The sequence below is a fragment of the Terrapene carolina genome, unplaced genomic scaffold, assembly GCF_002925995.2.
Source record: "Terrapene carolina triunguis isolate 2854851 unplaced genomic scaffold, T_m_triunguis-2.0 Scaffold66, whole genome shotgun sequence".
In the NCBI taxonomy this organism is placed as follows: domain Eukaryota; kingdom Metazoa; phylum Chordata; order Testudines; family Emydidae; genus Terrapene; species Terrapene triunguis.
Genome location: NW_020664417.1, coordinates 25,107,310 through 25,121,397, shown reverse-complemented (window position 1 = coordinate 25,121,397; position 14,088 = coordinate 25,107,310). Strand labels below are relative to the sequence as shown.

At 43.0% G+C, this 14,088-nt stretch overlaps 1 protein-coding gene across 1 annotated transcript in view; it reads right to left on the bottom strand.

The window, feature by feature from the left end:
* The window catches only part of GUCY1B1 (guanylate cyclase 1 soluble subunit beta 1), a 51,627-nt gene extending 43,366 nt beyond the window's left edge, over window positions 1-8,261 (bottom strand). Inside the window, exons 1-2 of the mRNA XM_026647866.1 lie at window positions 8,178-8,261; window positions 7,563-7,636 (exon numbers count right to left, since the gene is read on the bottom strand). Of these exons, the coding sequence (XP_026503651.1) occupies window positions 7,563-7,636; window positions 8,178-8,180 (77 nt within the window). The 5' untranslated portion in view covers window positions 8,181-8,261. The remainder of the gene's footprint in view (window positions 1-7,562; window positions 7,637-8,177) is intronic.
* Between the last annotated feature and the right edge of the window lie 5,827 nt (window positions 8,262-14,088).

Genomic DNA, 14,088 nt, shown 5'->3' with positions numbered 1-14,088 from the left:
CTCCCTCCCGCCGATCAGCTGATCGCCCTTGCGAGGGGGAGGGGGAGCGGAGCCGCAGCATGCTCACTGCTCCAGGGAGGAGGCAGAGAAGAGGTGGGGACGGGGCCCTGGGGAAAGTGGTGGGGATGGGGCATATCCCCTCCAGCCCCCTGCCGTGAGCACCCCCACAAGCCGAGCACCCCAGCCCTCTGCCCTGACCCCTAAACCCCCCCCACACACCCAGCCCTCTGCCCTGACCCCTGAACCCTCACATACACCCAGTCCCATGCTCTGACCCATGAACCCCCCCCACACACACACCCAGCCTTCTGCCCTGACCCCTGCACTCCCCCCCCACACACACAGCCTTCTGCCCTGACCCCTGCACCCCCTCACACACACACAGCCCCCCCACACCCCATGCCCTGACTCTTGCACCCCTCCCCACATCCCCACCCCCATCCTGAGCACCAAACGGGAGCTCCTGCACCCACCCCCCCATATTCCCACCTGCACCCCCAGTCAGGGATGAAGCAAAAGAGGTCCAACCTGAGGGAGAATGGGTAGAGGAGTATGAATCCACTAGAGCACTTTTCCTTTCAGAAGCCCCCAACATGCTATAAAAATTCCATGGCCTAGCAGGGGAATGGGGGGACTCCAGGCTTCAACCACAAGGAGGCTCCTGCCCTGCAGGGGGCTCAGGGCTTCCACCCCATGGGGCACCTGGGTTCAAGGCTTCTGCCCCACAGGGTGCCAGAGCTCAGGACTCTGAGCATCAGCCACCGGGCACCAGGGCTCGGGGCTCCAAACGGCCCTGCCTGGCAGACTCCCTGAAACGGCTTATGGACCTGCACTGGGCCGCAGCCCCCCGGTTGAGAACTGCTGCACAAGAAGCACACTCTTTTCCAGAAACTGGAATGGAACTTAAGATTCCTGAGTCTCACCATCTCTCAGATGTCAGCAAATAGCTGTGAAACCCACAGGCATCATCCCTATCTAGAGGATGATAACCTACTACTGCTATCAGTTACTCCATTAACTCAAGTGGCAGAGGTTTGTTCAGTGCCAATCCTGCTGTTGACCCATGAGGCGTCAATATGATGCCACATGATAGAATTTCTGTTTTTTTCAGTTTGCTTTTTAAAAACCTAGGAAATTACAGACACAAAATATATTAAAAGAATATTATTAAGGTTGCAATATTATAAGGTTTTATTGCCTCTATTTTTTGCAGAAGTTGGAAGTCCAGTGAATGAGGCAAGAGATTACAGTGAGAGAACAGATGGTGTCATGGTTAAAGCAGTTGAATGCTGCCCTTGGGAATGATATTCTATCCCTGCCTGTGTCACAGAATGTGATACTAGCAAGTGAGTAAAATGAAACTTTTTACAGGTGGTTATTAATTGTATAATCCTAATTTTCTGGATGCCCAATTTGAGATTTGCCTAAGCAAAATCTGATCCTACGGGGTCTCAAATTTGGCACCCAAAATTAGCAGAAACTTTAGACTTCAATCTCTGTCTCAACTCCCTATTTGTAAAATTGAGATAATAAAACTCCCTCACTTCCCAAGAGTTTTGTGAAAATAAATTAATTAATGTTTGTGAGGCACTCAGTTAATATAGTGGTAAGCACCACAGAAAAGCCTATGAGGAAATCAATAATTCCATCTTCAGGGCAGGATTTGAATAAGGTGCTGTAAATCAGGCTTGGGCCACACATTGAACAATGAGGAGAAAACAAAATATTAAATAGCTGCTCATTAAGTGAGCACCATCTCTCATGGGCACGGAATGAGGCAGAGGTCCTGTGGAAAAAATATTATGAGATTATGTAATTAAAGACTATGCACAAGGGAGGTTACATGGGCAACCTTAACACTGGCATTTCCTAACTTTTGACTTCTTGACTTTGCAACCTTAATAATGTTCTTGTAGCATAGTTTTATGTGTGTACTAAATACTGCATTTTGCCTTACTCTTTATTGCTTATGCATTGGTATATATATATTTAAAAAATGGTTGGGTTTTACAGCTTATTCCTGACCTGAAGTCATTTCTCTGAAGTGTTCACAACTGTTTGTTGTTGAGATAATCATCATATCAATTGTAAGTATTGACTGTTGTGACATGAGGATGCCCTATCGCCAACCCACACCTACCTCCACACAATCCATCAGTGCTAGCCAGATACAGTGCACTTTTCACTAGTATTCACACTCTAGGAGGAATGGAATTTCTCAAGGGCTCCAGCGACAGTATAGATCCTCTGAAGCCCTTCCAGTGAACAAAGAGAAAACTTGCAAGATCAATCTATAGTTCAAATGCCCACTAAGCGATTTGAAGTGGGACTGAATTTTTGTTCTGGGTTTGTACAGCGCCTAGCACAATGGAGTCCTGGGCCATGACTAGGGATCCTAGGTGCTGCTATTACTGCTAATATTAATAATAAATTCACTTTGAAAGTTTTTCTTTTCTTCTTTGCTGCTGTGTGCATAGGACTCCTATCAACGTTACTAAGAATTCTCCATTCTGACTGGCATCAGATTAGACCCCTTTTGGTGGAATCTGTAATAACTAATAGTCCATCTAATTTTCAACTCAAACTCCAGTTAAATAATAATATAGCAGTTTTTATGATGGAATTTCAGGCAAAAATATTAGCTATTGGGTGATATGGCGGCTTTCGAAGTTGGCTGAGAGACAGCACTGAAAATGTGAGATAGTACCTTTCTCATGGATCAATGGCAGAATTGTAACATCACCACAAAACACCTCAGGTAAGATCACATCAGTTCACACTGGGAAGTTTTAAACATTTCTGGGGAGGAGCAGATTGGTTTAAGTCTTAATTTGGGGCTACTCATAACTTGGACTACCATGCAAAGGACTATTAGATGAGGAAGAACCACTAATTAGCAGGCAACCCAAACCTTGAGTCTGGGCAAGCAGACACCATACATCCATTTATTTCCCCACCACACAACAGGTGGGCAAAGGGGCAGGAAATGTCTGGAGCCTTGGCTCCATTGCAAATGCTGAGCATGGGGAAAGCAAAATACTCCATCTTCCCCTCCTCCCCCCGGATCAAGGTGGGGAGCAAGGAGGGAACTGTGGCTCCTGGGGTCACAGTAACATGCCACCACTTGCTATGTACATATCGTGACACATGCTTGTTCTTAGATTTTTTTTTCTAGGGGGTCTAGTATGGTATCACCAGATGTTTAGCAGCAGCCTTTTGCAGTCAGGACAGGCTTCAACATCTGGTCTACTTTTTCTATACTCACCAGGTCATGTAACCTTGTTTTATGGGCGCCTTTAGCATAGAAACAGAAAGAAGACAAAGATTTCATTTGAATAATTTTCTTTATCTCCAGGTAACACACTTGGCTTAATTTCACAGAGCCAGGTATTTCAAGACCTGCTATTTGGGAAGAGGATCACTTATTCTGCATTCATTTTAAAGGAGAGTGTAAATGATCTTGTTGTGATGAAGAGCTTTGCTGTGTGTTTTAATAAGACATTTAAAATCTCACTCATATTTTTTTTGGAAATCTCACTCACTGAAAGTGTCACAGATTGAGGGTCAAGCCTGGCCAAAAACCAGATACAAGAGGCCACAGAGGCACCTTTGATTTGTTTAAAGATAATCCAGCTCAAGGCCTAACCACAGTGGTGGAAGCTCAGGATAGACAATAATTTACATATTCTCTATTGGAAACATTGCCTCCAACAATCCCATATGGTCTTAGGGCTTCTGAAACTCATGTGCACCTGTTTAAAGAGTACATCCCTGCTCATTGATTAAGGCTTCTAAGTGGTTACACACTTAGCATTGGAGAGAGGTGCCAGGAGGTTTTCAGGTGTGCTGGCAATGTGGCCCAGCTGTATGTGACATCTGTTCTGCGGGAAATCTCAAAGTGTATCCATGACTTTTTAATATGTGCATGTGCCTATCTTTTTAATATGTTTAATGTATTGACCTTAAATTCTCTTTAATGTAAAATAAAGGACAATAAAGAGTCTTGGGCATTGGTGGTTGTCTGTTTGGCAGTTAGAGTTGCAGTGCACACAAGAAACATATGAAAGTGTCAAAAATAACAGGCTGGTACTGTCTACAGACATTATGGGTTAAATATTCAGTGCAAAACGTAGCAATTCTCATCAACATAATGGAAGTCATAGTACTAAATTCCTGTATACCAAGCTGAAAACACATACCCGAATATGAAGATAACCCCATGACAGCAGAGGGGTAAATCCCGATAAGCTCATTTGTTTCTAGCAGCAGGTAACTAAAGAAAGGTATAAATGGCCAAACCAGATCTGAAATGGCCTTCTACATGTAACAATGACAACTATAAGGAGTCTGAAATCTATTCTTCTTCTGAGAAGGGGAAGAAAACACCAAAAGCCTCTAAATATAAAAAGGAACTATAGCCCTAAATATCAGTTTATTTAGCATGAAACCCCCTGTATGCAGAATAATACAACATTGGTCTGCATACAGTTAATAATTTGTCCCATATCCAGAGTCAACTTCTTCAGAAGAAATGAACTGAAAAAGTGGATTAAAATGGCAAGCATGACACAGACCATGTAACTTTTAGTAAGCAAAGGAAAATATTATCTAGGAACATGCTTACTGTATTTTAAGGACAATCTGCTGTAGCAATGTCCATTAACCTCATGGAGACTTTCCCCCATGTGCACATTACTCTCCTATCTCAACGTACTCAGCTGAGTCCATATAGGAAAGGTGGCATGACCCGTGCCAGGAAACTATTGAAAACCCGCATATTCTGAATTTTATGAGTGCCAGGAAGAAAACATTTATAAAATAGAAGTAGAATTAGCTACTGTGAATACTAAGGTGGGGAAACCAATGGAGGCTCTATAACTCAGGATTACATTCCATCAGCCAGATTTCAGCCTTTCCGTCTTTTTTCTGGGTTCAACCTATGATCTTTTTATTTGGGACCTGTCATGTTAGTTCAGTAAAGCAAGGTTCCAGCGTTCTCTGAATATGTTTTTTTTATTAATAATAATATTATTCTTTTGTAATTCCAGTTATGTATTAAAAATCAAGCCAGATTTCCACAGTAATATCATCAGTTTGTAATCTGTCTCTTTGTAGAATCCCTCGTTCTGTACAAAGCATGCTATGTTTTCAGTGTATTCTGTTTTATAGGTGGATGCAAAAGTACAGACCTAATCTTCCTGAGAGTTACACTGTGCGTCATCTGCACGCCTCGTTTTTCAATAACCCAAATTATGAGGCTGATGGTGGTTGCAAAGAAATGTTGAAGAGCTGTTTGAAGGCCAGGAGTGGAGACTTAAATTGTAATTGTGTCTATGTTTTGATGATAATGGTGTCAGCAAAATGTCACTCTTACAGCAGCATCAAAAACTCATCAATGATTTTCTCTTCCATTTCTATAGGGCAAAGCTTCATTCAATGGCACATTTGATCTTGATGGCTCTAAAGAAAACAATTTTCTGCATGCTCTGAGATGAACACAAATATTTTCAATTTACTACTTAAAACTCTTCACACACAAAAATTAAAATAGCACTAAGGAAATTAGAGTGCCAGTTGAAAGGAGAACTATACCCCTAAGTAACTGAGGTAAACCTAAAAAATCCTACTCCTCATTTAAAATAACACATTGTGCCCAAGTATTACATTCTGGTTTTCATCTGCTTTTCTAAGATCCAGCATTATCATTAAGCCCAGAGTTAAAGAAGAAATGTCTTACAGGGCAAACTTAAAACTATTTCATGCATTTATGAATGCAGCATATATCATGTCTTTTACCTATTTTTCTTATGATTTTGGTTAAGTATCAAAGTAACTGTATTTGTGTTAAACAGAGTGTTATTCCTCACAACCCAAACCATACTTCTGTCCAATCCAGCAGTGAAATCATCATTCAATATTTTGACACAATAATTATTTCCTTGGAAACAGACTAATGTCATTCAAACTAACTTTAGCCTTCCTTGGAGGATCAAGCAGAAGGAGTTGGGCTCAAGAAAGCTATAATATTATCTTTGATAATATGAATATACAGGAAAATACTAGCCATTTTACACAGTATTTCTTTTTGTATAAATATTTTTTCTTATTTCAAATTCAGGGTGAAAGTAACCCGTTAATGTCAGTTTTATATAGTATTTTGTGTTTTGAATTAAAAACGTATAAACTACAAATTCCACTTGAACTCCTTCAGGAATTTGCAAGAGATTTAATTGTTGTGTCTACCAAATAGAGTGATCTGACACCAGAATGTTAGTGGAGTCTTCCCATGTGGTGTCTGAACCCCCTACATACCCAATGTCTGTTACCTTATCCAAGAGTCAAAATGGGACCACATTCAGGATCCATGAGCAGCTGAGGTCAATTTCATCCCAGGGGTAATTCCATTGAAATCAAAGGAGGGAGAATGAGTGAAGTCCCAATTAAGCTAAAATGGAGCTTACCCTGAATGAATTTGAAAATGCTGTGCTAACCATGTCAGAGTAAGAGGTTACTTTCTGAAGACCACTCATAGCTACAGACAGAGGTATACAACTCTATATAATTAACAAGTTATGTATGCAATATCCACCACAAGCCCAGAAGCAAAAGTGTGCAGTCAAAAAGGCTGTGTGCAAAACACCCAGTGCTTGTGAAGAAGTTTGCCCCTTGTATACCCTGACTTGAACATACACATCAGGTGCTTGGTTTATGCAATTCCTGCTGCACACTTTTGTGGATGGACATTGAAAAATGTAAGGCTGCCTTATGGGACCATAAAAAGCAACAGAGGGTCCTGTGGCACCTTTAAGACTAACGGAAGTATTGGGAGCATAAGCTTTCCTGGGTAAGAACCTCACTTCTTCAGATGCAAGTGTGGGACCATGTTAACTACTGTACACAGTGGGGGTTAAAAACACTTAACACTTTGTTTACAAACAAATTACTAAATTTTGAAAAGAGTAAAAACAAACACTTTTTCCTTACACGGTACATATATCGTGACCCTCACTGCACTCAGCCTAGCTCAGCTGCCGCTGTGTGACAGCAGGGATCGGGCTTCGAGCAGGGATGCGCTGGAGCCCCTGGACTCTCACCCGGGAGCTCAGCCTGGGATGAGCGCTGGAGGTTGCTGGCGCGTTTGCAACATTCCCACGAGCAACTGAGCTCGGATCGGCCCATTCAGGAGGCTGCTGAGTGTGTGGAACCGACCTTGCTCCTTCCTTCCCACGAACCTGAGCGATGCTGCTCACCAAGTGCCAGCGAGCCGGGAGCTGCCTCTCGCCCCGCGGCCCTGACCCGTGTCCCCCGGGCTGCTGCGGCTGCCTCCGCTCCCTCCCGCCCTGACAGGAGCGTGGGAACCAGCTGCGGCTGCCGAGGAGAGTGCCCGGGCCGGGGGATCCCTACGGGGAAAGGGAGCCACGATCCGCACGGGAGCAGGCCAGGGGCGGATCGGGGCAAACAGCGGGGGGCGAGGGGGCATCTTGCCCCGAGGGGAGGCGGCTCCCGGACAGAGAGAGCGAGCCAGCCGGGGCCCCTGGCAGCGCGCCGGGGGCGGCACTTACTTGATGTCCTCCCAAACCTCCGGGCCGTAATTCCGGATCACCAGCAGCTCCAGGGCGTGATTGACGAACCCGTACTGCGGACAAGGGGCGAAGGGGTGGGTCAGTCACGGGCATGCGAGCAGCGAAGGTGGGGGCAGGGGACAGTGGAGAGACCAGGGCAGGGGTCGCTTATAGGAGCAGTGCGGGGGCGCAGTCATTTGCTGCGGGCGGGCCGGGGGAAGGAGACCAGCACCCCCCCCCCCCCGGCCTGCATCCCCTGGTGCGTTATGGGGCCGATCATCCAGCGTGGGAGAAAATCCCCTACCGAGCATCTCCCCCACAGCGGGGCGCCAGCCCCAGCCTGAGCCGCCTCCCCCAGCGCCGCACCCCTCGGTCATCTGCCTTCCAAGGGGGTTGCACGCTCCTCTGCACCCTCCCCCGTCATCACCCCGGCCTGCCCCCCCGTCAGCCCCCTGCCCTCCCCTCCACCGCCGCTGCCCCGCGCCCAGCCCATCTCTTGGTTCAGCCTCCCTCCCCTTCGCTATAGCAAGGGCCGTAATCCGAGCAGGCGCGGGGGACAGGGCAACCCTGGGGAGAGAGGAAAGTGCCCACAGCCGCAGCCCCCGCGGCGCTCACCATTGCGCCGCCACTCGCTCCCTCCGCTTGCTGACGCCCCCTCCCCGGCTGCACTCAGCGACCGTAGCCGCCGCTCCAGCAGAGCTCACGGAGAGCCGGAGCGCTAGCCACCGCCACCCCCGCGGCGCGCTGACTGTCACCTCCGGACAGCCAATCCTCAGCTCGGCCCAGGGCTGGCTTCCAATCACAGCCAGAGGAGGGAATTCAGATGCTTCGAGGATGCTGCTCGGCTCGAGCCCCCGAGGGAGGAGACAATGTGAAGCGGGGGGCGGGGGCGGGGGGAGCAGTGTTGTTCGGAGTTGGGGAGGGGGGCAGCAGCCTCAGCGAAACCCTTTGCAATGAGTTTCAAATGCTGCTGCAATGTAAACAGCTAAATGGCTGTGGATGGGCAGCAATGGCTGTAACCTGCTGGTATTTTTGGTTATTGTTCTGGGTAGCTCGGGTTACCTGGTTGCTTGACTTGTATTAATAATAGGCCCTTCTACTGATTGGCTTCTCCAGCTCATGAATGGTAAATATTTAACAAGTGTGGTTTCTCTTGCTTCAGTCCTCCCCACAGAATACATTATTAATGCCATCATATGTGTGCATGAGAGAGACAGAGAAAGATGAGAAACAGAATGCATAATGGCCTGGCTGGATTTAAAGAGGTTAAGGACATGTGTTTGGGATGAATGGCTGCATTACTCAGGAGTAAAGCTAGAGTTTTGCCACGGAAGTGGGTAACAGAAATCGTGAATTTGAATAAGGTCAGTGAAGTCTTGGAAAGGGCTGTACAAACACATTTGATTAGGCCCCCAAACCAAGTGGTGTTGCAGCCTGGCACATGGGGCACAGCTGCACCAGGTTGCAAACACCCTGAGCATGGAGCTGTTTTTTCTCCCCACACTTCTGCTGTGAAAATTACTAAAAATTTCCATGGCAGGAGTGCCATGTTTGAGTTAATGCCCATACATCTTTCATGCCAGCTCACATACTGATGTATTCTGTGTATGCCACATGTTATAGAAAAAAAAGTATATTGTTAATATAAACACCAAGAAACAGAACCCTCATCCTAAATGTTTCCCAATGTTCTTCTCTGCAGGGAACCATCTGTCACATAGTTCCCATTGTATCAGAAAGATCTTTTTACCTCTTATATTTCTAGATTGGAGACAGTAGGACTGACCTGGCCTGACTGCTGGGTGAGTCAGAAGAATAGTTCTGCATTTGTGTTCAGTGTCCTAACAGCTGACACATTATAATAAGTAAAGATACCAAGTGAGACAAATGTGCATGTTGGTTTTAATGCCTTTTGTAATGGTCAAGAGGTAATTTTGAAAGGGCAAAGTTGACTTAAATTTAACCAAAAAGTGTAAATTTTGCAAAACTGATGTCTTAAAAAACTATAGACCAATAGAAATGTTTCTGCAATTGGTTTAAATTCCAGTGAAAACACAAAGAACTCTTCTATGTTTGAAAACCAAATATTGCAGCACTAAGAACCCAAAGGAGAAATTGACTATAAATACAACTTATTATGCCTCCACTGATTTTCCTATTCCAAGCCACGTGAAATGCAAGAGATAAATAGATAGCATCAGTGACAAGCAGGTTGCATTTCTTTCTCTTTTAATAATCACATGATTCAACAATACATGATTTAATAAGTTGACATTTCTCTTTAATTGGCATATGAAAAGGAAAAGTTATAGAATAGCAGTAATGTAGCCTACTGAATAAATGTTATTCACAGAGGGACAACCAAGTAAAGCATGCCTCTCCAGATGGAGTTTTGGATACATGACGGAGGACAACATGCAGGCAGAATTGATGGTGATGACTGATTGTAGAGCCCAGAAGCCCAGTCATGGATTAGGACCCCATTGTGGGTAGGCACTGTACAAATACAGAACAAAAAAGCTAAGATAATGCAACACTTGGAAAAGTCAGAAAATTTCAAACTAGGTTAAAAGGCTCACTTAGATTTAAACACTTCTTATATCTTTAACCTTTACTGTAAGGTACAAAATTAAACAGCAACATGAAACAAAAAGGTACAGGAAGGTCTAGAAGAGACATTAATGCAATGCCAGAGTCTATCTGACAAAGAAGATAATTAAAGACCTGTGAAGTTTTGGGACAATAGCCAGACCAAATTCCAAAATGAGACTTCTTATAAATGTGATTTATACAAATATAAAATAATTTATGCTTTGAAAAGACTTTCTAAACCATCTATCTCAAGGAAGTTAAAATAATGGAAATGAGACAATGAAAAACAGGATGCTCCTTAATCAAGGAATGCTTCTTCAGCAAAAGGAATAATTGCTGTTTTCTTATACTACTTACCCACAAGCCCTGGAGGCTTTTATGATTACAGTCAAATTAAGGTTAAATAGACTCTCCTCTTGGCAGAAGGATACCAGTTGGGAGAGGATCCAAACAACCAGTCATGGGAGCAAGATTGCTAAAAACAATCATAGAGACCCAGACTGAAAAGCTAACGGAGTAAAATCTCTGATGGTTGATATGGAAGAGAAGGGGAAAAAAATCAAGGATGAAATTTACAAATCTATTTCTTCCTCATTTCAGCCATCACTAGGCTAATAAAAGAACTCTGGGGACAAATCATAAGATAATGTAATTCTTTGTAGTTCTGTTAACTTCAAGTGTCCTACATCAGCTAAAGATCTGGCCCTTTCTGCTCGAAACAGAGAATCTGGGGAGTTTGCTTCTGTTTTTTTTTTTTAAATAATGCAGTATAAATACATCTAAGATATAGCAGGCTTATCGTAGGTGTTATACTATTCCAGTATTATGCTGTATACATGCTGACCCACTCCAACAAAGAGCCCTCAGGTTGAACTTCTTGGGTGAAATCCTGGCCCATTGAAGTCTATAGGAGTTTTGCCATTAACTTCAGTGGAGCCAAGATTTCACCCCTTGTCTTTTTCTATGTAAGTAATATGGTCAAAGTTCAAAGTCAGTAAAATTAAATAAGGGCAAAACACAATGACATTTACACCCAGAGGCATATGTGTGCTTTAAGTTTTGGAATCAAATGTATAGTATAATGAATAATACAAATGACTGGTTTATTGATCTGAAGATTAAAGAAAGAGCAAAACAGCATGGGATCTTTGCTTGTTATAACACCAAACTTGGTGTAGTACTCAAAATTTGTGCTTGAAATACAAAATATTTAAATTATCAAGGCAATTTTACATTCTATTTGATGGATCCAGTGCATCAAAAGCAATATAAGATGCTAACAAAATGTTATTGCTCAAGACAGGTTTCCATTTCTGAGAGGAATTCACAAATTGTAAAGCATCACTTTTTAGTTGCCATTTTTCTTTGGACATTAGAAGAACAGATCTGATACTAGATGACTCTATTCCATTATTGTGACTGGTGAAGCAGTGCTGAGTGACAAATTATAGGTTATTATTTTGTAAATAATATGTCTGCCATCACTGGAACACTGTGTGTTATCATACTACTGAAATCATTTTGGTGATTTTTAAAAAGTTCAAGTATTTTATAATATGCTATTTTTATTTGAAAATAATATTGTCTTAAACACATAGGGTCAAATTCGTTGCTTCCTTAAGTGGGAACAACTCCACTTATGTAAATGAAGTTTTGCCACTCCTAGTAGTGAACTTAGCTCACAGGGTCAGTTTTTCAAAAGCAATCTTTAAAACTGAAATCTTAATTTTCTGGATCAAAAACATTTTTGCACGATTTTTTTTACCTCTAAATTGCTGTGTACACAGAAACAGACATGGGAGAGCAAATCACATTTCTACACACAAATTAGGGTGTTTGTCCTTAAATACCAGATTTAGGTGAGTATATAAAGGATGCAGTCCTGCAGACATATATATTAGTAACTTTATTCATGAGAGAATGCCTTCTGAAGTCACCTATGTTTATTATGTATGCAAGTGTTTGCAAGATTAGACCCACAGGGAGCTGTTGTAATATATAGGCAAATGTATATAAAAAAAGCTAAAACCAAGAAAATTATTGAAGGCTAGGTTGAGGCCTTTTTGAAAATTTGGCCCACTGGAATATGAGGATGGGCATATAGGATCAGATCAGTGGCCTGTCTAGCCCAGTATCTTGTTGCTGTCAGTCCCCAGGAACAGGTGCCTCAGAAAAAGTGCAAGATACCCTGTAGTAGATAGTTATGGAATGATCTGCCCCTAGGGGAAGCTTCTTCTGAAACCCAGGGAGTTTGAAGTTGGTTTATGGACAAAAACATGAGGGTTTATCTGTTTTCTAAAATAAATGTTTATTCTTCTTTGGATGTTCACACTAGCCATACAAATGTCTAATTCCAGACATATATAACTTGTAAAATGCACATGACTAGAAACAGACAAAAATCCATGGTCAAATAAATCATCTTCTTTATATAACTTTTTCATGCCAGTCAGGCAATGGATAATGCACATGGCTAATAAAGAAATAAAATATACCTGTGGGCAATGTAAAGGAGACACAAAATGTTTATATACTGGAAAAGCAACAAACATGAGGTAGGACTATTCCTTTCACCTTCACATCACAGTGGGAGGAGCTCAAACTCCTGGCTAAGAGTTAGTCGAAGTGGGAAGTGTCTCTGAATTATTGTCATCCCCTTCCCCCAGACCTTTGGTATTGCCAGACTTCCAGGCTAAAAACTAGGTTGAGTTTTCAAGGACCAGCCATACAGCATGGGAATGCAGAGGGAGCACAGCCGCTGCCACTATATCTCATGAAACGGTACAGCTTGAGATCTTTCCCACACTTTGCATACCCCTTTGGGAGTAGTCCTTGAATTTATGGAGTGCAAGAAATAATGTATGGCCTCTGTGCAGTGGTGTGAGGGGATATGAATGGAAAACACTAGCTGGCCCATAACATTTAAATGCATTTCAATGTGTTTTTGTTGCTACAAAAAGCATTATAAAATACAGCGAATTTTAATAAGCTACATGCTTATTCTGGACTTTGCTCTTATGGTTTATATTGTTACTAAAAACTTCAATAAAAATTCAGCCTTATATGGTACTGTTGGAGTTAGTTTGTTGAGGGTTGTGTTACTTTACCGACAGCAAACCTGCTTTTGGCTGTTTCCAAATCACAATGGTCTGAGCCTTGACATTTGGATTGTCATACCATATTTCTAAGGGCATGCAAATATACATTACTTTTGTTAAGATTGGCTTAGAAAGGCTCAGCATTTGAACTGCAGCAAGATGCCATTTAAATTCTGTTTTTAATACTGTTATTGACAAGCTGCAGCCAAAGATGAATTTGATGATTAAGAAAAGTTCAAGATCCCATGCTTCCTTGTACTGGAATAACCCGGTTATGCAAAAGATGGGAAACTGTGAGCTTTATTTTAAATCTTCCCTCAAGGGGGAGTGTCGCATATCTGCAACTGTATTTAGGTGCCTAACTCCCATTGAAATCCATGGGAGTTATGCACTTAAATACTTTTGAGGATTTGTCCAGTGTTATTTTGACAGCCCAAAGAAGAGCAGTGATAACTCAGAGTACAATCCACAGCCCACTGAAGTCAGTGGAAAGACTCCTATTGACTTCTATGGGCTTTGGATCAGGCTCTCAGTGGGCACTAACTTAGGAACATAAGAATGGCCATACTGGGTCAGACCAATGGTCTATCTAGCCCAGAATCCTGTCTTCCGACAGTGGCCACTGCCAAATACTTCAGAAGGAATGGACAGAACAGGACAATTACTGAGTGATCCACCCCATTGTCCAGTTCCACTGTCTGGCAATTGGAGGCTTAGCAATCTTGGCTAATAGCCACTGATGGATCTATCCTCCATGAACTTGCACTGCATTCCCTTGCACACTTTGGTTGGGCAGAGAGAATTTGGTAGCCAGTGGCTAGTCCCCTGTATTTAAC